A 23,908-nucleotide genomic window follows, 5' to 3' on the forward strand; every position below is an offset into this window, starting at 1 on the left:
AAGGTGAAACTTGTTTTATCTACAGTCAGATGCCTCTGAAATTGGAAACAGTGCTCTCCAAGGTCAGCTCCTCATTAGTAAAGCAAAACATTTTTAAGTGCTGGCTTAAGCAATTTGAAAGCAGATCCAAAGCTGGACTACATTTCAGGATTACTCAAGGAAACAGAGGAAATGAACCATGTAAATTCTTTGTCAAACATTTTTTTTACACTCTTCAATTCTATTTTAAGGTTCAACATCTGCATGAAAGCCTTAACTTAGTTATATTTCTTCAGATCTTCTGCGGAAATATAGTAATTTTGGTACAGGTCCAGAAACCAACGCTAGCTTCAACAGGAAATCAAATTTGAAATCCTAATTACTTGTTTCTTTTTGGACAGAGCAGTCACTGAAAGGACAACTCTGAGGAGTTCAAAAGAGCTTAGACACAGCTGGCATACAGTCAGTTACAGCTTCCCCTTCTCCACAGGATTTGATTTTATTTTTGAATTCTGCCAGGCATGAGTCTATTTTTAAAGCTGTTTGCATTTTCTTTCCTCCTCCTTTTTTAAAGATATATATATATGCTGGCTAGGCAGCCCCTTAGAGATTTTCCATAAAATACCTGACCTCTCTCAGTCAGATGTTCCAGCAAATAGAAGGAAAAGAGCTTGCTCAGCAGAAGCACCATAATTAGCATATACTGTGATAACTCTCGGCCCTTCTCTAACCTGCTGGCTACACAGCACGATTTCCTTGGGATTTTTGTTTGGTTTGCTTTAAGCAGAAGTGTAATATTACTGAAAATCACCAGATGGCATTGCTGCAGATAACTTTGATATTTCTGCTTACCTGACTGTACAGAGGATAGATACAGAGAAAATACTGAAATCTAGTGCAAAGTTTTTACTGATGTTACTACTCAAGTTCTTTTACAGAGATGCCATTTTCAAATTAAACATATCCAACCTCAGTTATACATTTGTATCTGCATATGCTAATAATGCGTGAGTCTTCATAATGTGATAAGGTCTGTTTGCAGCACAGAAATGTGCATGGCTCCACAGATATGGTTTAGAAACACAGACACAAGAAATGTAGGAGAAATGTTCCTTAGACTACATTAAAATTTCATTTCTTCCTAATTACTGTTTTAAGTTCATTGAAATTATTTACAGACTTCTAAAACTGTTAAAAGGCTATCTGTTTAGTGACTGAATCTGTTGACTGAAGCATTTCAGCTATAATGGTTGCATCTGTAAATAACCTGGAATCACATCATGTAATAACTCACAGCTCACTAAATTCCTCTGAAGAGACCAAATGACATGGGTGGTAATTTTTAGTGCAGACTATGGTGCGTAACATATGACGGCACTTCAGAGCTTCTGTAGCTCACAGCCTGCGCAGTCTGCTCCCAGGAATGGGCTCTGGCCAGTGCAGGGTGCACCTGCCTCTGAAGGTATGATGCTGAGTGAGCAAATACAAGGGGGAATGTAACTTCAATTGCTTAGCTTTCAAGTCATAATGAAATTGTGACATAGCACTTAATTTCTATTTCTATATGAAGTGGTAAGATTGTATTGTCTCTCCTTCTTTTCAAAATCCTTCATTTTAAAAGATGATAAGACATGATTTCACATACAAGATTGCCTAAATACTCACCTTCCAGCTACGTGCAGAAACGTCACTTTGGTGAGGTTATGATTTTTCTTCCCACTCAGTATAACATTTTATCCCACTCATCGCAACAGGTTTGTGCCTACAACCCCATTTTTACACTCGGGCTTGGTTTCAACCATATGCTGAGGCCACCAGTTGGGCAATCATCCGTGGCTGAGCTCTGTGCCACAGCTAGTATATTAGCACTGGATTTATAGTTATATTGAGAACATTCCCAGGAACTGAACAGCTATGTCACTAGAGATGTATCCTAATTTCAGAACCAATCCTCAAAACTATGTGGCAAAAAGGAAATTAAAACCTGAGGCTGCAACCACTGTAGCATAGGCTGACAGGCAGAGGTAAGCGTGATTTTTCTCCATAGTCCGCGCTCAGTATTTTTACCCAGATGCCTTGGAAAGCTGTGGATCATTGCTCTGGAGGAATAATTCTGAATCCAGTGGACAGGCAGCTGTCTTGTCTTTTGCATCATCATCAAGATGTCTTTTTCCTGGACTTCTACCCCAGGTCAAAGAAATTGCCAGTATCAGTGTATGATCACAGATTTGTACATTAGTGAATGAAAAGCCAGGTCGCAGAGGGAATTGCTAATGTTTATGAAAGGAATCTTGCTTGGTTAAACAGGCAAAGGTGTTTTAGGAGCAGGAGAACAGCTCTCTCATTTGGGGACATTAAATCCACAGTTTAGATCATAACTGCCTTTATGTCTCCCATGAAACATTTGAAATACCACCTCAGTGAAGTATGATATACTGTTCTCCTGTCTACACATCTTCCTAGCTGTTGTGCCGTTTCCAATTTTATTGAAGCAGATATTAACAGAAACCATCAATGATACCTTTCATGTTTCTCTTCTGCGAGCCAGCCACAGTCAACAGCAAGGTAGTCAATATAGATGCTTTTGGATGGAGTTAATTCAGCTCTAATCCCCATTAAATGGATACTGGTATGTAAGTCAGGTAGTAAAAGAGACAAGCTGTCTGAAACTCTAACAGTGTAAAGAGATAGGCCCTTGGGAGCCTGAGAATTAAAAAATGAGAAAGATAATTCTGTAAAATTCCCATGGCAGAAAATATATGCCTACAGCAGTCTTTAAATGCCTCTATGGATGTCCATAGAGACGGCTGCAAATAACTTTGCTATCTGCATTTTATATAGGGGTTGACTACAGGAACAGTAACCCAAGACAGACCCACTGGATTACATTATTGAATAACATAGCTTTGTTCATGTGATTTTTTAATAAAGCCAGCAATCCAGAGAAGAGACCACACCTCTGTTTGTGGTTGTACTACAAAAAAGGAGCATAAACATGAGACAGTTTACAATAATGATTTTCCTCTTCTGAGTTTTCCAGTGGTTTTGGCTGATAGATACAGCCAACCTTCTCTATTTATACACCATCATCCCCAAACACAGGCATAATTTTTCTGAGTGTCAGAAACAACATCTTATATGAAAATAAGAAAAAAAAACCCTCTCTTTTGTATTAATTAATTAAAGATTAAAGTTATTTTTATAAAGGAAAAGTGTTAACAAATCCACTCTCATAGAATTGATAAACCACTCTGGGATACCCAAATTGATCTAACAAAGGTGAATGAACACTGAAAAATCCCTGAGAATTCCCATCCTTCAGCTTCTCCTCAGAATACGTTTGACACAAGCTAATACCATACATGAAGTAACACACACCTTATGTAAATCCTGTCTTTGTGGTGTGGTGCAAACCTTGCATGCACTCAAAAACTACTTTTGTAGCAGAAATGTTGTCATATGAATACTGTTTCTTAAAGGTTAGTGATTTCGATGAGAACTGCTCTGCATCACTTGTTGAAAAAGCTTTGATGTTTGTGATGTACTGACAATGTATTGTATTTAAACTTGTTACTTTTAGAAAAATCATGACTTAAGCTGCACATTTTTGGTGAAAGGATTGAAAGTGTCCTTTGATGACATAAAGCAACTGGCAAGCATCTTTAGAAAAGACTGGAGTGAGAGATAAGGACTTACAAGGTATAAACAACTGCACCTCTGAGATAACACACAAAAAGGCAAAAGTTTTTAGTGTATAGAAAACAGAAATTAAAGAATTAACTGGGAAAAGAAATAGTAGGTGTAGTGAAATACTTATAATAGTTAATATTAGTCATGAATATGAATAGTACATGAATAGTCAATGAAGCTTGTGTAAAGAAGTAGAATGGATGCAGAGAAGTCAAAAGAAAGAGGCTCTTTCTCACCCTCCCACAGGGAAAAGCACGCACATGTAATGGTTCCTGCCTCTTGCTTTCCTGAATGACGAGGCAGATTTGGATTTTGGTTTCCGACTTGGTTTTCCTTCCCCTTAAGCACTGCTTTTGGTGACAGAATCTGTAATTCATTATGGTTATTTCCTAAAGAAAAGCAACCTCAAACATTAAAAGGAAGGTTTCTAAGTCTCATATTTAGAGCAAAACCCCTCTCTCTTGCAAGGCTTGAATAATTTCAACTGCAGAAAGAATAACAGCAGGAGGTGAACATGCAGCTTTTGACCTACAGACCTCTTCTTCCCTTCCTCATTCTCACCTCTGAGATATGGCCTAAAGAGCTGTAACAGTCTCTTTGAGACATTAAACAACACATTTGATAACTTGTAATTTTTAGAAAAGATAAAGATCACCTCATCTTTGCAGAAAAACACAGCAGAGGGACCTGTACTCTGGTAAGAGCCAGCAGAGATGTTAACCCAGAGCATTCTTGTTCAGCCTTGTCGAATTGTGATTGCTCTTTTGGGGAGGAGAATAAGAGGACACATGACCTTGGACTTCCCTTCTATATGCTTTTAGCTTAGAATGCATAAGATTGGATGTAGGAGGCACCTGAACTGCACCAGACTTGATCAGCGCATAGTTTTAGGCTGATTAGTCTGTCCAGTTCCCTAGTGAAAAACAGACTCTTGTGGGCTGAGGAGCTAATTGTTGATCTGATGGAACTTCACAGAAAGGTACCTTCCCCTTCCACCACCCCTCTGGATGTTCCTTTTGTTACTCACCAGTGCTGCTCTGGATGGTCCTCACCGTGGTGGTTGTACGTGGGGGAGATGAGGACCGCAGTGATATACACTCATCATCCTGAGAACAGCCCTTCTCAATGGCCCTGACGTAGCTGTGGCTCCTCATGCGGAAGCAGCCCGGCATGGGCAGATCCAGCGCCTCCACTGCCTGAGACTCGAGTTCACTGAACACCGACTCACAGACGGATTCGAACTGACCGTTCACCTCCATCTCACTCACCTACAGGCAAACACAGAGCAGGTTCAGTACATCTCATACTCTCACAAGCTATGGTGGCACAATGGCCAGCATCAGCTAGAAGATCCCTTCACACATGAAGAAAGGGTGAATGCCACATTCCATTGTGCAAAGCAACAATTGTTAGGGGAAAAAAAAAGAGGAGACAAAGGTCTTAGCCAGAGATTCAGCAGGCTTCAGGCTCTTGGTTTCTCCTGAGACTGGTGGGAATCTGGGATTCCTCATGAACAGTGTCTGATGAACAGCATCTGTTTTTTACCCTAGGACCACAGCAATGGTTGAACCTTTGGCCATTATGATCGTTACATTGAAAAAAACCCCACATCATTCATACTTTCTTTGAGGAATGAGGAAAAAAACCCAAAGGTCAGTTTAACCAGTACACAATCAATGCAACCCACAGGCAATCACAGTGATAAACCTGAAGGCCTGAGAAACTCAAGGGTAGAAGTGATAACAAACAGTTGGGAAAGGAAGGCTGAGAAGGGACCAAGTTTGCTGCAGGGGCAAAATGTGTAATTACGTCTCTGACTGAAAGCAAGAGATGCAATGGAATCCTTAGGCCCTCTGGAGCAGACAGTAGGTGGTGACAAAGACTGGCACTCACGCAAGTTATAAAACATTCCAGAGCATGTGGCCTTGCTGCAGGTCTTACAAACCTGGGAACCATTTACCTCAGCTTCACTGGTAATGGATGCACATGTTTCTAAATTGAGCTTGGCATGAAAGCACAATAATTATCACTGTATGAAATGTGCACACAGAAACCACCACTTGAGGATTTTGTTAGTTTTTAAGCATGCCAAAGGCCAAGATAGCAGAAGATAAGGCTATGTTACAGTGGTAGAAAAAAACTTAGAAATTCTTTTCCCAGATTAACTTTATCAAGAAAAATGTTATGCTGAGCATTTGCATGCATAACTGAAAAGGGAAATCTCAGGGTAGAGCACAGTTTTTAAACGGACACTACTTAAAAGAGCATGGAAAAGTAATAGATAATATATCATACAGAACAATCTTACTATGGTGCAGAATAGCCATATCCCCAAATAAACATCTCTGAATTAATGCTTTTTTTTAAAAAAAAAAAACCCAAACAACAAACTTTTTCACATTGTCAAATGATGCTCACTCTTTGGCAGACAGCTTTGTATAAGTGTTAAGTGTAAACTAAGTCACCTAACTTAATGTTCATATAGTTGCCTTGAAGACTTGAATTTTATTGGTCTTCCTCCTAGATACATCCTGACCCTCTTTCTAGAGCATCAGCCCATAGCCTATGCAAAGTGCCTCACTATAAAATGCATAGGTAAATATTCTGAAGTTTCAGTGTCCAAATATAGAATACTACAGAAATTCAAACTACAGATCCATTCTGAATGGCACATATATTTGTTATGGCTATAGCTAAAGTCCTGGCATCAAAGATGCCACACACTTTTTTTGACATTGTAGTGACTTGACATGTCAGTAATAAGGGGGCAGTATCTGGCAGCACAAATCCTGCCTGCTGCACTTCTGGACTAGTGAAAGAAAGTACTTTTATCCAAATGATTAATCCAAATGATCCACTTACTTAAGGAAACAAGCCAAAACTCATACCAGGGAGCTACAGAATTTAGCAGATTACCTACTGGCCCACTGCCCTGTGTAGTACTGGCACTCCTGCATTTCTTCCAGATCCAGATTCCTGCCCAACTCAATTGTACAAACATCTATGCAAGGACAGGCTATTTTATGGTGCTAAAGCTCATAAACTGAATGTGTTACAAGCTCATAAACTGAATGTGTCACAGCAGGCTTATTTTTTCCTCTAGTTTAGAATGAACATGAAGAGGTCTCATAGGATTTCAGAGCAAAAAATACAAACAGATAGTTGCACTTCGTGTACTGCAAAATTTGTAATATACAGGTGAAAAGTTCAGAGGTGCCCAAGGTTAAGAATGTACACAATAGCATAAAGAAAGCTCTAAAATGTCTAAAGAAATACTAATAGAGTTGTGAAATACAGAATACTACAGACTTATTTTTTTTTTAGCTTGTGAACTGGGTTTTTTTGGAGGCATTCCAAAAAAATTGATTAGAGGTACCAGGCACAAGATCCTTAAAAGAACCCTCTTTAAAGACATTGTTGTTGAACACCTGCTTTGGATAAAGAAAAATAAAAAATTAGACTGCTCCTTCAAAGAAACTGCATGTTGTGCCACTCATCTATTTGCAAAGGGCAGGTTATGCCATTATCAAATGTTACCCTCACACAAACAAGACTGTGTGAAAACACTTGCGATTTCTTCAATACATTATGAAAATGTGTGGCATGGAATGGCCTGATTCAATATCAAGCAAAATCAAGTTTCTCCTATTGCAAAGGCTCGGTCAGTGGCTGCTCTCCAGGCCACAATGGGTGCCTGTCACCCACCTGACTGATGGTGCTCATGGCTCTCATGTAGCTCTCGTTGCGGGAGCGGAACTTGGGGGATGTCAGCAGCCCCGCTGGGTCCAGGCTGTCCAGGCTCCTGTTGATGGAGACTTCACTCACTGCTCTCAGGTAACTGTGGCTCCGGATCTGAAGCTTCGGTGAGTGTTCACTGGATATCCTGGGAGATGTAGGGAAGAAGAAAGAAAAAAGGTATTTCATGAAATCCAAATGGCCTCACCAGGAGCAAGAACAACCAGGCATTTTTCACTGGATTAGCAAGACCTGAACAAATCATTACACAGTCTCTGTATATTTATAAAGTAAGGATAATGTCAGTGCTATTATTTGGATTGCCACACCTGTTTATTTGGTGGGAGGAAGAGAAAAGGAAGGAAAGGACTTACTTTTTGTAAACCTTGTTTTTGGTAAACTGTGCCTAAGCAGAATGGCAAAATAACTTCCATTTTATTTAGAGACAGCTGCATGGAAAAATTTTACACTTTACTGACAGCAGCAGCAATCAGCTCCAGCAACACCCCTCACTGTGTGGGACTTTCGAAATGACAACACTGAAATGACTTCACGTGTTGGTTTTAAAAGAGTAAACGGAGCCATTGAGGTGATTGCAGTGGAGGAAAGCCCTCTGTCCTTACAGAGTTGAATGTAGCAACCACCAAAACAGCTGGGAGGCGGTTACAGAAAGAAGCCCGATACTAATATAGGCTGAGTGATCCCAAACACACCAGCTGAAAATCCACGTCTTGCAATGCAGTTGGTGGGAATGGTAGGGGCTCTATTCCTCTAAGGGGTTATTTCTCTGAACAGACCTGATGGTGCTGTGACTCTGACACCCATGTATGTACCTCTCTCATGGGAATGCTTCTTAGGGAGCTTTAAAGGGTGTATGGGCCAATAGGGGAGGCAGATTATACACAACATGCAAAATGCACTCATAGAACATTTTAAGCTGGGAAACCACTCCAAGAACTTGGGGCACCTGGTGAGGTTTGACGTGATCTAAAATTTTATTCCTGCCTTAAGCTGTAAGTTGAGAAAATGTAAGCTGGGGAAGTAGCTTTACAAGACTGATGTCAAATTAGAAGTTTAAAAACCACAGTTGTGTTTCTGAAGTGATTACTTTCTCCATCTTTCCAACACAACTGACAGATAAGATGTACAAGTAGTCCCAAACAAACCAAACTGCTGCATAGGTGAAGTGTACAAACTGCAGTACTCCTGCCACGTATACTTAAGAGTCAGCTAGCAAAGGTTGTAATGTGTAGAAACAATCCTCCACCTGTGGGATGGTTTGTCACCTGAAAATGCTGGCTAGGTGCTGTCGTCATAGTCACAGGCATCCTATAAAGATGTGAATCACAAAAAGTGATCCATGTAATGCCTTTTATGCAATATAATTAATTTTGGGGATATTCCTTTTGAAACAATTAGTGGATAAAGTATTGAAAGGGTGGTTCTTCAATATATTTAATGAAATATCCTTAATATTCGCTAAATGTTATAAAGCAAAAATTTAAAATATTAACGAAATTTTACATTTTAAAATGTAGATCTCGTATAGATGTGTGTTGGTATATGAAAGAAAAATCTGTAACCTAATTACAAGCCTAATCTTGGTCCCCTAGTTTTAGCAATACATACACAGCTGACCTGAAAGAAGAGAATTCATTTTATGTCTAATTCCTTAAGCATTTGCAGACATTTTGTATTGAAGTAGCTAATGACGGTAATTAGTATGAGTAATTTCCCAGTGGCATGCACAATTCTGGTAATTGTCAATGTATTTTAGGAGGACAATTCCATTGTGTAATTGCACACCTAAGTAAGTAGTTCAGAAACTGGGGCTGTTTCTGAATGGTACAATACAGTAATAAAATCTAGGGCATCTCTACAATACCAATCATACAATACTCTGGCTGCTAATTATCTGCCTAATAAAAATATGTAAACTTATGCTGATTACTTGATATTCTTGTCACAAGATGAAGACAGAGCCTTTTCCTGCCATTTTCACTATGTGTACGGTGCAATACTCACAGCAGCCATATTCATACACTCTGACTCCTTATGCCATTTGATTCCACATGACAAAAGTAGGTTTTTAGATATCATTATTAGCAGTGTTCTGAACAACTCAAAAAAAGAAAGAGAAAGTGATGAAAAAGCAACCATTACTAATGGTTAGCTACAGCCTTTTGGTAACTAACATTAACCATGAAACTCTCGGAAAAAACCCAAAACTTCTTGTCTGTTATTGGATAAAAATATACAGAAATAAATAAAAAAGAAGATAAGATAGAATGAATAATTCAAAAAACATAATGTTTCAGATGTATCCAAGCAACTTCACCACCCTGCAGATCTGTAAACTGATCAGCATTGACTGAAATGCATTTCTTGAATTAATTCAAGATGTATTTTATGAATATGTTCTAAACAGTTTGCTGCCAGTATGTGACATACAAAATTCACATATGCTTGATAAGCAGCCAGTCAAATACGTCACCTGGGGCTTGTTGCTGTTCACTGATTAGCTGAGCTCACAAGGAGAATGCAGCACATCATGAAATTCAGTGCACAGATATTGCCAGACAGAAATTTGCAAGTGCTGAGGCAGGCACTTTTTAAATACTGGAACCAATATAATAAGCTGCAGCTACCCACAGCAGCAAGATTTTGCTGTAGCAGCCAGAGTACAGATCAGATCAGATGCTCTAAGTGTCATAGAAAGCCACCACAAAAGGTATAAAAGTCATTTTCAATATGCATTAGTGTTGCACAACTTTTTCCCAGCTTTGGAAACAAGGGCCTCCACCCATGAGGTCAAATGTTTCCCTCTTGTTACAGATGTGGGTGGTCAGCACAGCTGCCTTCTTTTTCTTTTTGTTCGTGACTGTACAACTGTCCAGCTTGGCACACATCTAGAACCACATTTTACAGGTGCCCACTTATCTTAGCCTCCCATCCATTGTATAAAACTGATAGGGTATTGGCAGCTGTTGGAGGAGGTGGCTCCTTGCTTACTGATTGCTACAATCACTGCTTCACTACAAGTAATGATGGGGAAGAAAAGGAAAGGAAAAGAAAGGAAAGGAAAGGAAAGAAAAAAGAAAAAAAAGAAAAGGAAAGAAAAAAGAAAAAAGAAAAGAAAAGAGAAAACAAGAAAAAGAAAAGAAAAAAAAGAAAAGAAAAGAAAAGAAAAGAAAAAAGAAAAGAAAAGAGAAAAGAAAAGAAAAGAAAAGAAAAGAAAAGAAAGAAAAGAAAAGGAAAGAAAAGAAAAGAGAAAAGGAAAGGAAAAGAGAGATTTTAAAGCCTAGACAAAGAAATATCTGAAGTTTTGCATTTATGCTATGGCTTTTATAGCTGTGTAATAAATTGTCACTGTGTGCTACAGTATACCTCAATGAACAGCTGTAATGCCACTGGAAATTTTTAAAACATTCAGTTTAGGAATAAATCTGACTATGTATGACAGGGAAGAGCTGAATGTCTAATTTATTTTCTCAGAGTTGCTATTACCATTAACCTGTAAATGAAAGTATTCTTTTCTTCCTTAAGGGTTCAACTACATCTTCTTATCCTGCATTACTTAAACTTCTTTTTGTGCCATCATGATTTCCACAACTAAATACAACAGGGGACTGAGACTTTGAGACAGCTCTTTGGCTAATCCAAAATGATCTGTTAGCTCCACTCACTGCATTGGATATGTTAACTGGCAGAAGGAGAATGCATATTATTAAAGATCTTGAATGAACTCCTTAAGCATACTGCATCATTTCTGTGCTGCAGTGACTGACAGTATGACGTGGGATGAGTACTGTAAGGTAGTCCTGAGCTCAGTGCCAGAGCTCCTTCAGAGAAGCTTATACATAGTTCTTCCTTACTGCTATGATAAAAGAGAGATTTTGTTTGGGATGTGTAACAGTTAGTCCCTTGTGGATACACCATGTTGGTTGAAGCAGCATTCATGGAGCTTGCAGCAGGCATGGGAAGCCAAATGTGCTTTGGGGCTGGGCTGTCCCCAAAGGTAGCATGCTGCATTCACAAGAGGTGTGTCCCCAAACCAGCTGCACCATCCTTTTTCCCCATATCGCTGCTGCCCTTGTCCCAGGCCTCACCCCAGAGTATGACAGCATAGCCACAACAGCAACACGTTGATAATGCATGGGGCTGGAGTAGCATGCTAGCTGTGATTCCGAAAACCACAGGCAAGAGTCATGGCAAGAGGAGAAGGTGAGGCCTTTAGGTTTCTGCCACTCTGAGGCCAATACCCTTGGGCAAATCCAAGGGGACTTAACCAGAAAAGGAGCCAGAGCTGAGATAGGTTGAAAAAGAGTCTGCCAAGACCCAGCAGAGAAATAAAAGCTCTGCTGGGTAAAGAAAGGCAAGTGCCTCTGATACACACTGTGCCTCAGGGCAGTTTGAGGTACCCCTTTAGACCAGACACAGTATAAAAAAGTGTTACAATGAAAAGTAGTCCAAAGACAGTATTGTCTTCCGCAAGTTCAGCATTCAGACTCATAGTACAAAGCCCAGTGTTGTGCCAGATGGATACTATGCCCTGCCAACAGAAAATGACAAATCAGAATAAAGTGAAAGTCCAGAAACATGCCCTGAATACTCCCGTAAGCCAGTAGAGGAATATGCTAAAATTTGCCTTCAAACAAACAGGAAGAATCCAACACCACACCACACACAACTCAAACCCAAGACAAAATAAACCTCAAAACCACCACTGTTGCTAAATATTTCAGCTCTCACTTCAGTAGCCTCCAACGGACAGCTTAGTTCCCTGGGGCTTAATTATCCTTGGCTGAATGCCCCACCTCCAGCATGGCTCATGGGCACATCCAATGAACATTTCTGCGCTTAATTTTATTTGCATTTTTGTGTTGCTAGAAGCCAGCACAGTCTGACACAAGGAAAACACTGAAGGACATCAGGGAGGAACACATATAGAACAAAGTCATTCAAGTGCATCTGTCTGATCCTGGTCATGATATGGGTCACCAGGCTTGGGTAATTTGATCATGCTGGCACATGCTTTTTCAGTGCAATGAACATAAAGCTGTCATGCAACTGACAGAGACAAGGGCAGCACATCTACAGTTTTGAGCATTCTTCCCACTCATTAGGGATTTTTTTGGGTTTTGAAGATCTCCTTTTCTGGTTTTGTTTACAATCAAGTGAACTTTCTCATAGGGTTTTCCTATCTTAAAGCTAAAAAAAAAAATAAAACATAAAACCTCTCTTCAAGTTCTTAATGTGTTGCTAGAGTCGAGTCAGAGAAAGAAATATCCAAAACTTGGAGACAGCCAGAAAAAGCTCAACTTCTGAAGAGCAATTAATTATTATTAATATATTAATCAGCAAAAAATTGACATTTGCTTCCTTTTGCATTGTAAAAGATACAACCATCAGATTATAAATTGTCTTCACTGCACGGACCAGCCAAGACACACAATGAAACTGTATGGGGCATGCCTGTGTCACAGGATTTGCTGTGCAGTGAGAAGAGGCAGTACGGGGTGTATTTTTCAGATTCTGGTAGGGCTGCAGAGGAAAGCACTTAAAAAAATATATAAATCCAGAAGCCTACACAGTTTGGTGTCACGCAGCTCCCTAACGTGTCTATCTCCAGGTGTTGTGGGCTTTTTGAGTAAGCACAATTTGTCCTGCCAGAGAGCTCCTGTTAGTTTGATAGAGGGCAGCAGGAACTGGTTTAATGTTTCCAGTAGTAAATGCTTCAAAAAATCCCACTTCCTTTTAAAACTCTCCAAGTCTGGCTACTGCGAGCTTCAGAATCTGCCTAGAAGCCTCCTCTTTGTGATTTTATTACAAACCTGCTTTCTCAAGGGACACAGAAGCTTGGAGTTGATTGTTTTTTATATTTTTTTCCTTTGGGCTGTGGAGGTGTTGAGGTTATATGACCCAGCTGTAAGAGCAATCTCTAGGTGTCAAAGCGTTAGCAAAGATGACTACTGTATAAAAACCACTATATACATTAAAACAAAGCCTCCCCTTTATCTCAAAGGTCCCCTCGGGTGCTGTGCATAATCAAAAACCATAGTCTAATGAGCTGAAGGAATATTTCCCTTGCCCCTGACATGCCACATCTTCTACCTGCTTTCTAGACATGGTGAAAGAACAGAGCACAGTATGGAAGGGGGACATAATGCCATATGAAATTGAGCTGGTAAGAGAAACAGATGGGAGATGATGCAGACAGACATTATACAATTCTCTTTAGTCAGAAATCTGGTCTACATGCTGGTGCTGATTCCTATGTGGGGGTGTGTGTGTGGGGAATAGTTGTGAGCGCTCTTCTGTTCCACCCTGGAGAGTGAAAAGAGATGCTGAAACATAGAAGCAGTTCAACCCGGATGAACCAGCTCAACCTGGTGATGCCAGGTAAGCTGTTTCTGTAGAAAACCACACATTTTTTGTTTATGCTAGAAGAGAAATCCATCCTTTCTTGTCACACCTAGCACTGTCGAGAGTGCCCACCTTGAGAAGAGTAGCTTTCCTTTCAGAAGACCCTCTGAGGAAAGCTGTGGGCCTTACTGTCCCCCCTCCCTCTTGCCAATCCTACTAAGTACATACTCAAATGGGTTTTTGCAGGTCCTTGCTGAGGAAAATATGTCTGAACCTAGATCAAATGTGTGACACACTCCAAGCATTTTGGTGTGCCAGCCAACTGTTGTGTTTGAGGGCAAGCCCCTGAGAAGGAGGGAAGGAGATGCCTCCAGGTCTGCTCAGGCACAGGGATTGCTTCACCACCACTTCCAGTTGCTGCTATTATAATAAGTGAATCAAATCACACTTCATTTTCCTCCTCTCAGGTCTCTGGTAACACACTCAAAACATCCTCTTGCACACCTGCAGAGCTGCACTTCCTGATGCATTCATGGTGAGAACTTCGAGTCTCAGTCTATGTCCTAATATTAAGCTTAATCCTACTCACAATATTGACATCAGGGTATCTGGCATCAAGATAGTCCCCATTGCAGTCCTTATGCTATTCTACTAAAAAATCACAGTTCAACAAGCTCGGACCTCACCTGCTTGATTTAATTTTTAGGTCTACCCCATTCATACATAATTCTGCCAGTGGGAAGAACCAAGAGTCACAGCTCTCTGCCAAACTGCAGGAGGAAAGCGGTTACTTTTCAGGAATGTCACCTGGCCATGTGCTGAGCTGGCTGCACAACCAGCCCTCCCTGCTTAGTACTGTGATTTATGCAGGAGCTCTGGCTTGCTCCCGGGAGTGGGAGGGTAGCACTCTAGCTCAGTTAAACAGCATCTTCTGGGCAGGCTTCCCATAACTTAAGGTCCTTCTGTGCTATACCAAGTTACAATATTGGGCAGTATTTATCTACAAATCATGTTTTCTAGGTAAGTACTAAAACCGTATTTGCTGTTTAATGTCACTGCAGTGTTTAAGAGCAATTTTTCCTGACAATTTGCAATCCATTTTCAGTGATCAGTGTCTTCAGCTCCACATGGAACTGAAACCAGGTGACGGCCACTCACATACTGCATGGCCATGAGCCTGCAGTCCTGCCACGTGCCTGTTTCTGTGTCACCTGGTAGAGAAAGCCATTTCCAGCCCTCCAGGCAACGTCTATATAAGTCTATACAGTGAGATTAGGGACACATCTTCAGTTTTGAAAATCAACGCCATTACTCCAAAACCTTCACATAGATAAGCAGCCACCTGCATTTTCCAAAAATGAATTTTACATATGCAGCATTTTTTCACTTCCTATTCAGTCTTCTACCATTTCAAAAATTTCAGTTACCTACTTAAAAAAAAAAAAAGCAGATTCAACATCTGTACAGATGTGCAACACAAACCAAACTACTGCAGAAACTCTGAAAAGCAAGTACATTTTAAAGCAACGAGGAGGGAACACTAGTAACTCTGCAAGGCAGAAGGGAAAAATACCACGTCCAACTAAGCTAAAGGAGCTGAGCTCACATTTTTATATCTCTGAGTAACAGCACTGACTCTGAATGAATGTTTGAAAAAGCGAGAGTCAATGCATTGCTACCTGACAAATACTGTGAATATCCCCTCACCCACTGTGGGCACACATTATTTCTTGATAACAACTGCAAATTGTTGACCTGGACAATACAATACATGCTGATAGCGACTGTGGATTTTCTTTCCCCTCTCCTGATGGGTTCATTTTGAAACATCATCTGTGCACTCTTACTAAATGGCTATTTCAGTATTCTCTATTTTAGCTGGTTTATATTTGAAGACTGCTAAGCAGTTTAAAATCCCTGAAGAGAAGACTGCTTTTTCTTCTAGTCTAAGCAAGTACTTCTTTCTACGTTTTGTTTTCCTGTGGATACCTGGGAACCGGTGATTTGCAATGGGAACCAGCTCCTCCTGCTGGCGCAGAGAGTTGAGAGGAGGGTGATAAGACAACAGTAATGACCTGGATAGCTCTACAGCCAGTTTCTCAAGCTGTGTTTGGGTAAGTGTAGCTTGGAGCTCAGATATGACTTGCAGCTGTCTCTTCCTGATAAAAATGAAAGATTCTGGGGGAAACTGTTCAACTGGGATTTATCACTGACTAAGATAAAAACCCTGCAACTTCTCCTGTACTACCAAAGAAGTTAGAAATAATAACTTCTTTTTCCTACATTTTTATTTAAAGTAATGTCTAGAATGTAAGTAAATTGAAAAATAATGGTGTGCAGTAGGCTTTCTGGCAAATTTTTTACTGATTCTCCAGGCAGCAGTCTGCTGCTTTGGGGGAGTTTCTCTTTTATCACTGATCTTGCGCAGCAAAAGTTATACTCAGAGACAGGAAGACATTCCCTCCATGTACCTTTACCAGAGTTATTCCTCAGAAAAAAAAGGAGCTGCTACCACTTTCCTTTTAGCTGCTTTTACATCAAAGGGAATCCTCAAAACAAATCCAGTTAATTCCCCAAACTTAGTTATCTGTGTGTATTTTATAGTTCTCTTTCCACTCCAAAGTCTTTCCAGTCTTATTTTCTCACCTGTACTGAGACACAGCATGAAGTGATACCCTGTTATTTCAGGTGTATATATATATATATATATATATATATGTATATATATATGTATTGTAATATGGGCAAGTTGGCTTGTCAATGCTTTTATAAACAGGGCAAAAGCATGGAATACCTTAAGGTGGAAGTCTGCACTTGATTTCCATTATGAAAACTTTTCTGATAAATAATGTTTGTGCAGAAGATGTAAAATTATGCTTAACACACATTTTTTAGATTTTTTTTTCTTTTTTTTAAAAGCAGACTCATTCTGTGTTATAGGCTATCACTGGGCCTAACTTGTACAGAATGAATCCTGATAAAGCAGAACTAATTATATTTTGAAGTATGAGAGAATAAAGAAAAACATCTCTTAAGAGCCCTGGATAATAATACAAAATCCTGCTGGGGACTAAAAGGGAAGTTTTATTGCAATTATCATAAATAGGTAACTTTTAATCCCATGGAACAGAAATACCCTGAAACATTTATTTGGGTGTGGGAGTAAAGGAATGGACAACTAGTTGACATGCCATTCAACATGCTGTTAGTGTCAAGTGCAATGATTCAGATGGAGACAATGAGAATCTAAAAACATTTCTGAAGAGTAGATACTCTTCAGGTTTGAGGATCGTCAAATAGGCTTTGCACCTCATTTTAAAGGAAGAAAGCTTTAACTCCTGAAGATTTTCCAAATATTTATTTGAATTTCATTATCATACTCAGAATTAAAGCATGTGGTTTACGGAACTGGGACACTGCTCTTGTCCAGTGAAAACTAAAGCAAAAAAATAATAATCAAAAAAAAAAATCCATTAAGGTCAGATAAAAAAGATAAAATGCCCAAATGTCTGTGTTTGCATATTGAAAGGAATAAAGCTAGTTCCTTATAGAAGGCTGATTAATAGTGTGCTGTCTAGCCCATATAAATCACAAAACCACCAACCACTTGTGAACGAATTAAGAAAACCTCCTCTCCTTTTCAGAATATAAGTACAGGATACATGGTGAAGCTGAAAATGGCCTTCTGTCTTACTGGGAAAATCAAAATATCTGGATACCCATGCTTTTGCTTAAAACATCATAACAGGGGGAAAAAAAAATCTTTAGGTTTTTCTGGATAAATAATGTCTACCTGGCATTTAAAACCACAGGAAATGGACTGTGGCTCATGGGTTTGGATTTCATTGTTGACAGAAATTTGCTGTGTGACCTATAGAAGTCATATAAACTCTCAGGCTCAGAAAACAGGTATGTTAAATCTTCTCTACAGCGCAGCTCAGGCGGCTTTGTGGTGCTGCATTCAAGTTAGCAAACATGACTGAGGTTCTTTGATGGAAGAGAATGTATTTTTGTTATATTATTGGAGGCAAAGGTGACAGGATGACTGAAATAATGAACTTCAGCCCCAGGGACAGTTATTGTACATAAAGCGCAATAGCTGGTTAATAAAGGCTAATGAATGTTTGGTGTGATGATCAAAAGGCACTTCAGAAGAAATGCATTATTCGATTAAAACCATTATTGACTATGGATGGAGATTTACGATACCATTTCAGGTCAATGGTTTTACTGAGTTAAGACAGAACTCCTTGCAAAGATCTCCAGCCTAATAAAACTTCAGTGAGCTATATGGAAAACTTTAATGCCTAAATGTCAATTTTAAGCATAATGAAACCTAAATTACTTTCTTGAGCCTCACAGCATTTACTGGGGGGGAAGGGGCCTGCAGTTTTGCCCTGAAGTTACATAATTTAATTGTTTAGTATTACTAAGTATCCTCTTCATTAGATGACCTTTTCCTTAAATGGCTGTTGTACCTATGTATATATACTGGCTATTCTATTGCTCAGATTTTTTTACTGCTCAGATTTTTTGTCACCTTGATTAGGAAAACAGCAACATTATGATAATCTATTAATCTACTTCTTATTGTCATGTATTGTACATGACTAGCAAACTAAGCTGACTCAAATTCATCACTTTTTCAGTTTAGCACACACATCAGAGATCAGCTGTGATATATTACCTGGATTTGTTGTAATGTGTGATGAGGAAGCACAGAAACAAAACAGAAATGGGGCAACCTTCTTTACATGACAGCTACTGGGAATCATGTAATATAATGTACAGAAGAGACTGGGAAAGCTTGAGAACACTGTAGAGAGGTGGCCTTGAAAAACTGGAAGGCTGGTCACATAGAATCATAACATAGTCACTTATGTGTACACAGAGGCACCAGGGATTACCAAGCAGGCAGGAGGTGAAGGATGCTGGAGGATGCTAACCTGATAAAAGTAAAGTTTCTAGTAGCTAAACTAATGGAATAATTCCTTGAGATGTTAATAAAGAGCTCCATTTATTCTCACTGGAGCCAACCAGCCACTAGAGGGAGGAAGAATCTAGTGCTTCCAATCACTGCTATTTATTATGCATCTGCAATGCATTATGTTTTTCCCAAAGCTCATCTCATGAGGCTTGCAAAACCTTTCCAGTTAAAGGAAAAACCCTTGAGTTTCCACAGTTGGCGAAGAATGCACACAAGAACAAAGTACAAGGACTCAAAAATACGTACTGCACACCTATTGTATCTTAGAATATATTCTGATCTGTACAGCCCAGATGAATTATGGACCTGATTTCCAATTAATCAGCATTCATAAGGCAATTTGCTTTCATAGCATTCAGCATATCATTACAAAAATTGTAGGATTTAAAGCTTTTTTTATGTGCTTTAAATGAACAAAAGTATTTTTCTTGGTGACTAGAAAGGGCAGGTCACCACTCTGGTGTTGAAAAAAGTTTCTGTACAGAAACTAGTAACATGGTAAAAATGTTACTTCTATATTCTTTAAGAATAAAGCTATTTGAAAGTAGAAACCAAAGAAAAACCCAACATAATAATACACTTTCAATGGCTGCATTACCATGCTCTTTTCACCATGGATAACTATGCTAACTATCCATTTATAGCAGGAAAGAAGCAATTTGGGTAAGTGAAGGCAGCTTTTTGTGTGTACAGCTATTCGCTACTCACAGAGGAGAAGATTTTTAGTAACAGGAAAATGCTAAATAAAATTATAAAGTTGTTTTTACCTGAAGATAAGCAAGTAGTTCATTAGGTAATTGCTGGATGTTTAGCAGGTCAAATCTTGGGAGTTTTGCTGAGGGTTTATCAATCATCATAGAATTGTAGAATGGTCTGGGCTGGAAGGGATCTTAAATTGACTGGAAATTCTGAGTCATGTTTCTTCCTTCAACAAATTCTGCTTAACAGGCCCAGTACTGCCTTTCCAAACAGGAAGAAACCAAGCTTAAACTCAGCAGAAGAAAATGGATCAATATTCTTCACAAAAAGAGTGTAGAAAGGTCATGAATAATCTCTGTCGTGAGTATACTAAGGACTTGGGATATAAGTAGAAAACCGCCCCTCCACTAGGTCTTGTAGGTTTTACTGTCCCTGCCAGCACCATGCTTTTAATGGGTGACTGGGCTGCCATTAGTACAGGACCACGGGTGCTGCTGTCTACCCTCCCCAAAGGAGAGAAATAAGGAGACAATAACAGAAAAATGTTTCTTGCAGCCCTCCAAATGGCTTTTCATCAGAAAGTTCACAGCTTTTCCAAGAATAGGCATGCACAGAGCATACAGTGGGAACCCCCTCACTCAACCAAACTGTGATTTTCAGTGCGTGTGGTGTGTTTGCTTCTCTGTGCAGCACATACCATGGCAGCTCAGGCTCTGAGATGTATTAAAATATCTTTTCCTAGCTCTGAAGTCCTTCCCTATGGGGGAAAAAAAAAGCATTTTGAGGTTCCCTTCTGCTATAGTGTGAAGGGTAACAAATACAAAGAAAATTTATAGAGATGGGAGTGGGAAGCCATGCGTTAGTGTATGTAGGCAGGTCATAGAGGGAAGAGGGGATGTAGGAATAGCTGAAGGGAAGCATGCCTATCTATCATTTACCCCCTGCGAAAGTAGCTGAACCACCTCTAGGACATATGTTAGGAATGGGTGTGGGCTGCACAGCAGTAAGAGAGGGGGAGATGTGTCAAGTTATGATATATCATACCTATGAATTTCAACAGACACAGAAAAATGCAACATGAGTTACTGTTACTCCTAGGAGTAGTACACTTCCCTGCGGGCTTTCACACATGACAGGGTGAGCAAATACATACAGCAGGTGGAAAGAGAGAAGAGAGTATCCTGGCAGCAGGATGCATGTGGGAAGCACAGTTGAGGAGGAACTACAGGAACCGACCCTTTTATCTCTGGCTGAGGTCTCGCAAGCCTCTGAAGCATCTCCTCCAGCATGGAAGTATGAGGATGATTTAACTTCTTCCCCACACTGTGCCTTGCTGCTGATGCAGTGCAGCGGAGCTCTTCCCAGGCATCTCAATGAGCACCAGGAAATGCAAAGCAGGAGCTAAAAGCAAGGGGTCAGTGACTAATGATGGTATAAGCATTTCTGCAACCTCTTTAGAAGGCTCAAGGATTGCTGCACTAACTGTAATCAATCAATCTTTGTGACATTCCAATGTGCAGGAAGTGAGCATTATAATCCCTTTTTACCCAGAACTGGAGGCACACCTTTAGCTGTGACTGGTAAGGGGCCAGGCAGGGAGCAGCAGAGGTGAAGTGCCCAGCACTCCTTCTATGTACCCTCCTTCCGAGGCCACAGCTTACCTGACATGGGGACATAGCATGTAGGTGTGGGGGCCAGATTCCCCACCCCTCCCCTGCTTTCCCCTGCTACAAAAAAGGAGTAGCACAGCTAAGGGTTTTGCAATTCAGTCCTTCATTTTAATTGCTTGACTGATCCTCCTCCTCCCTATGGGAACAATGCAAGCCAGGCACTCATTCCAGGGGCACCTCTTTATGCTCTTTTTAGACCTGAGAAACACAGAGCAGCCAAATCATACCTTAGAGTGCTCCTGAACTGTAATTAACCTCAGTGTATCATTTTATGGAAGAGAAAGCTGTTAAATTTGTCTGAATTCAAAAGAACTTGGAAGAATAGTGGCAAGATAATGTTTTTTAACAAGCAGCTTGATTAATTCATGGCAGAGGTTATCATCCCATTGTGCTGGGTAGAAGGCCAACATCTAAAACTTAGTATGTACTTTGTCAGGGGGGAGAAAAAACTTCCACAGCTCAGATTTTAAACGCTACACTTGAGACTTGTAAACAACTCACTGCAGAATCCAGTGGTGAGGACCCAGATCCCAATTGCATAGTATTCCCAAGGACTTTAAGAGAAAAAGTTTACAATCATTTTTCTCTGCCTTATTCCCACTAAGTCTCATGCCTTAGTGAAAAACCCCAGTGTTGATTTCAAGTAGAGTGCATACCTCCCCATGGAGTGGAATGCCCTCCCAATGGCTATATCAGGCCTGTACGGGGTGCAGTGGGTAATCCCGGGAGCAGGGCACGGGATTTACATTAACCTCAGATCTAAACTGGACCAGATCTAAACTTCCCATTCTGGCTGGCTTCAGTGGTGCCCATGATAGAAATTCTGAGGGAGTAATGGTGAAATATAATATAGCATGATAAAAACTGTAAGATTCAGCTCAGAAGCAAGCTTTTACCTTGCTGGGTTTGGGTTCTTTTTTTGGCTACAAAAGAGACTAATTTTACTTTTCTTCTCTAGAAACATAAATATTCTATTTATGAGAAGGGATTATATATTTTTTAATATCGAAAATATTGTAAAACAAGCTTGCAAATAATCAAGATGCTCTAAGATCAATGTTTTAAGTATTACTTCACGTCTATTTCACTTTAAAAATATTCCTTAGAAATAAGGATTCTTTCTCTATGTATTATTTATTGACTACATAATTTAAAGGAGGTACATGAAATAAAACAGATAATCTGAAAACATTCGAAAGATGAAGAATCTTTGTGACATCAATGTCAAGCTACAGCCCTGGTTTTAGAGACAGCTGTTCAGGTAATTCATCATTTGTATGAACGTCAAATGGATTATTTTATTATTCTGTGAGCTGTTGCCCTTAAGGGAACTAGTTACATTAAATAACAAGCTTTCATTATATGGACATACTGATTCTGAGAACAGGGGAAGGAAATATAGTCATAACATGCAATTTCTATAGAAAATGAGGGCTTGTCAATCTTCTGCCAGAGGCAAAACATTCAGGCAGATACTGGAGTCATCACAGAGATATAATGAATCTGATTAACTTCCCTGGAGAAGGGACAATTAGAGCTGATAGTATAAAGCCACTTTGGGGTGCATGCATGTTTGCATAGGGAGCAGTGCACAAAGGCTGCATGATCACTGGTTGATGGCAAGGGCACCTTGGCTTCCAGGCTGTGATTGTGAGCCTCCCCAGCAACTCCTTTTGGGAAAACTGGAACAGAGAGCACACCCAGTTGCCCATGAAATCACTCCAAAAATAGCTTGAAGCATGACTGGGTGCAACTAACCATCACATGTACGGTGGTGGCAATGGAGAACCAAAACGAAGGAAGGCATAGCCATTTTCCAACACAATCTGCATGCCTCCCCCACGAGAAAAGAGAATGATTCAGGAGCAACAGAACAGCTCTAGCTGGGAGTAGGAACTGTGGGATAAATGCACTCTGAAAGACTCACAAGGATGAACTTAGTAACAGGACTAGTGAAAAATGTTAATAATTATATCACCACCGATGAAAATCTTAAGAGTGTGTTACGATTGGGACGGTAATAAATGAAAGCAGACGATAATGCTACATACTCATTATTTTCAGAGGTGTGAAATTCATTGAAAAAGGAAATAAAATAAGCACTAGGGAGGTGGAAATATACAAATAGTTGATAGTCAGAAGGTCATTCTGTCACTTTGTCAAATCTTGGCCCCTTTAATGGAGAAACGATGTTTAGCTAAGCACTGAGGATTATTTGGGACACACAAGAAAGATGTGGATCTGCTTGAGTGAGTCCAGAGGAGGGACATGAAGATGACTGGAGGCTGGAGCAACTCTTTCATGAAGACAGTCTGAGAGTTGGGCTTGTTCATCCTGGAACAGAGAAGATGCCAGGGAGACGTGGCTTTAAAGTGAGAGAGGGTAGGTTTAGATTACATATTAGGAAGAAATTCTTCACTGTGAGGATGGTGAGACACTGGCACAGGTTGCCCAGAGAAGCTGTGGATGCCCCATCCCTGGAAGTGTTCAAGGCCAGGTTGGATGGAGCTTTGAGAAACCTGGTCTAGTGGAAGGTGTCCCTGTCCATGGCAAGGGGGTGGAACTACATGAATTTAAGGTCCCTTCCAACCCAAGCTGTTCTATGATTCTCTGATTACTGATTAATATTAAGGAATCGCTTAAAAAAGAAGAAAAAGAGAGAGAAAAGAGAAACGGACAACAGAAATAGTGACATAGTGCTGACATTCATACCAGCCACTGTCAGTCTAACATCTTGTTTGAATAAGGCATCATCCATGCTCTCTCAATTCACATTTTTTCA

General features: G+C 40.0%; 1 protein-coding gene across 7 annotated transcripts in view; it reads right to left on the minus strand.

Moving 5' to 3' along the window:
• The window catches only part of DLGAP1 (DLG associated protein 1), a 407,231-nt gene that overhangs the window by 95,511 nt on the left and 287,812 nt on the right, over positions 1-23,908 (minus strand). For all 7 annotated transcript variants that reach the window (XM_061448756.1, XM_061448758.1, XM_061448757.1 and 4 more), the window contains 2 exons: positions 7,375-7,552; positions 4,697-4,937 (listed from right to left, as the gene is read on the minus strand). In XM_061448756.1, coding sequence (XP_061304740.1) covers positions 4,697-4,937; positions 7,375-7,552 — 419 coding nt within the window. The remainder of the gene's footprint in view (positions 1-4,696; positions 4,938-7,374; positions 7,553-23,908) is intronic.

The sequence above is a fragment of the Pezoporus flaviventris genome, unplaced genomic scaffold (genome assembly GCF_033815535.1).
Source record: "Pezoporus flaviventris isolate CSIRO_AGI_PZ_B2104156 unplaced genomic scaffold, CSIRO_AGI_Pfla_v1 ptg000007l, whole genome shotgun sequence".
Taxonomy (NCBI): Eukaryota; Metazoa; Chordata; class Aves; order Psittaciformes; family Psittacidae; genus Pezoporus; species Pezoporus flaviventris.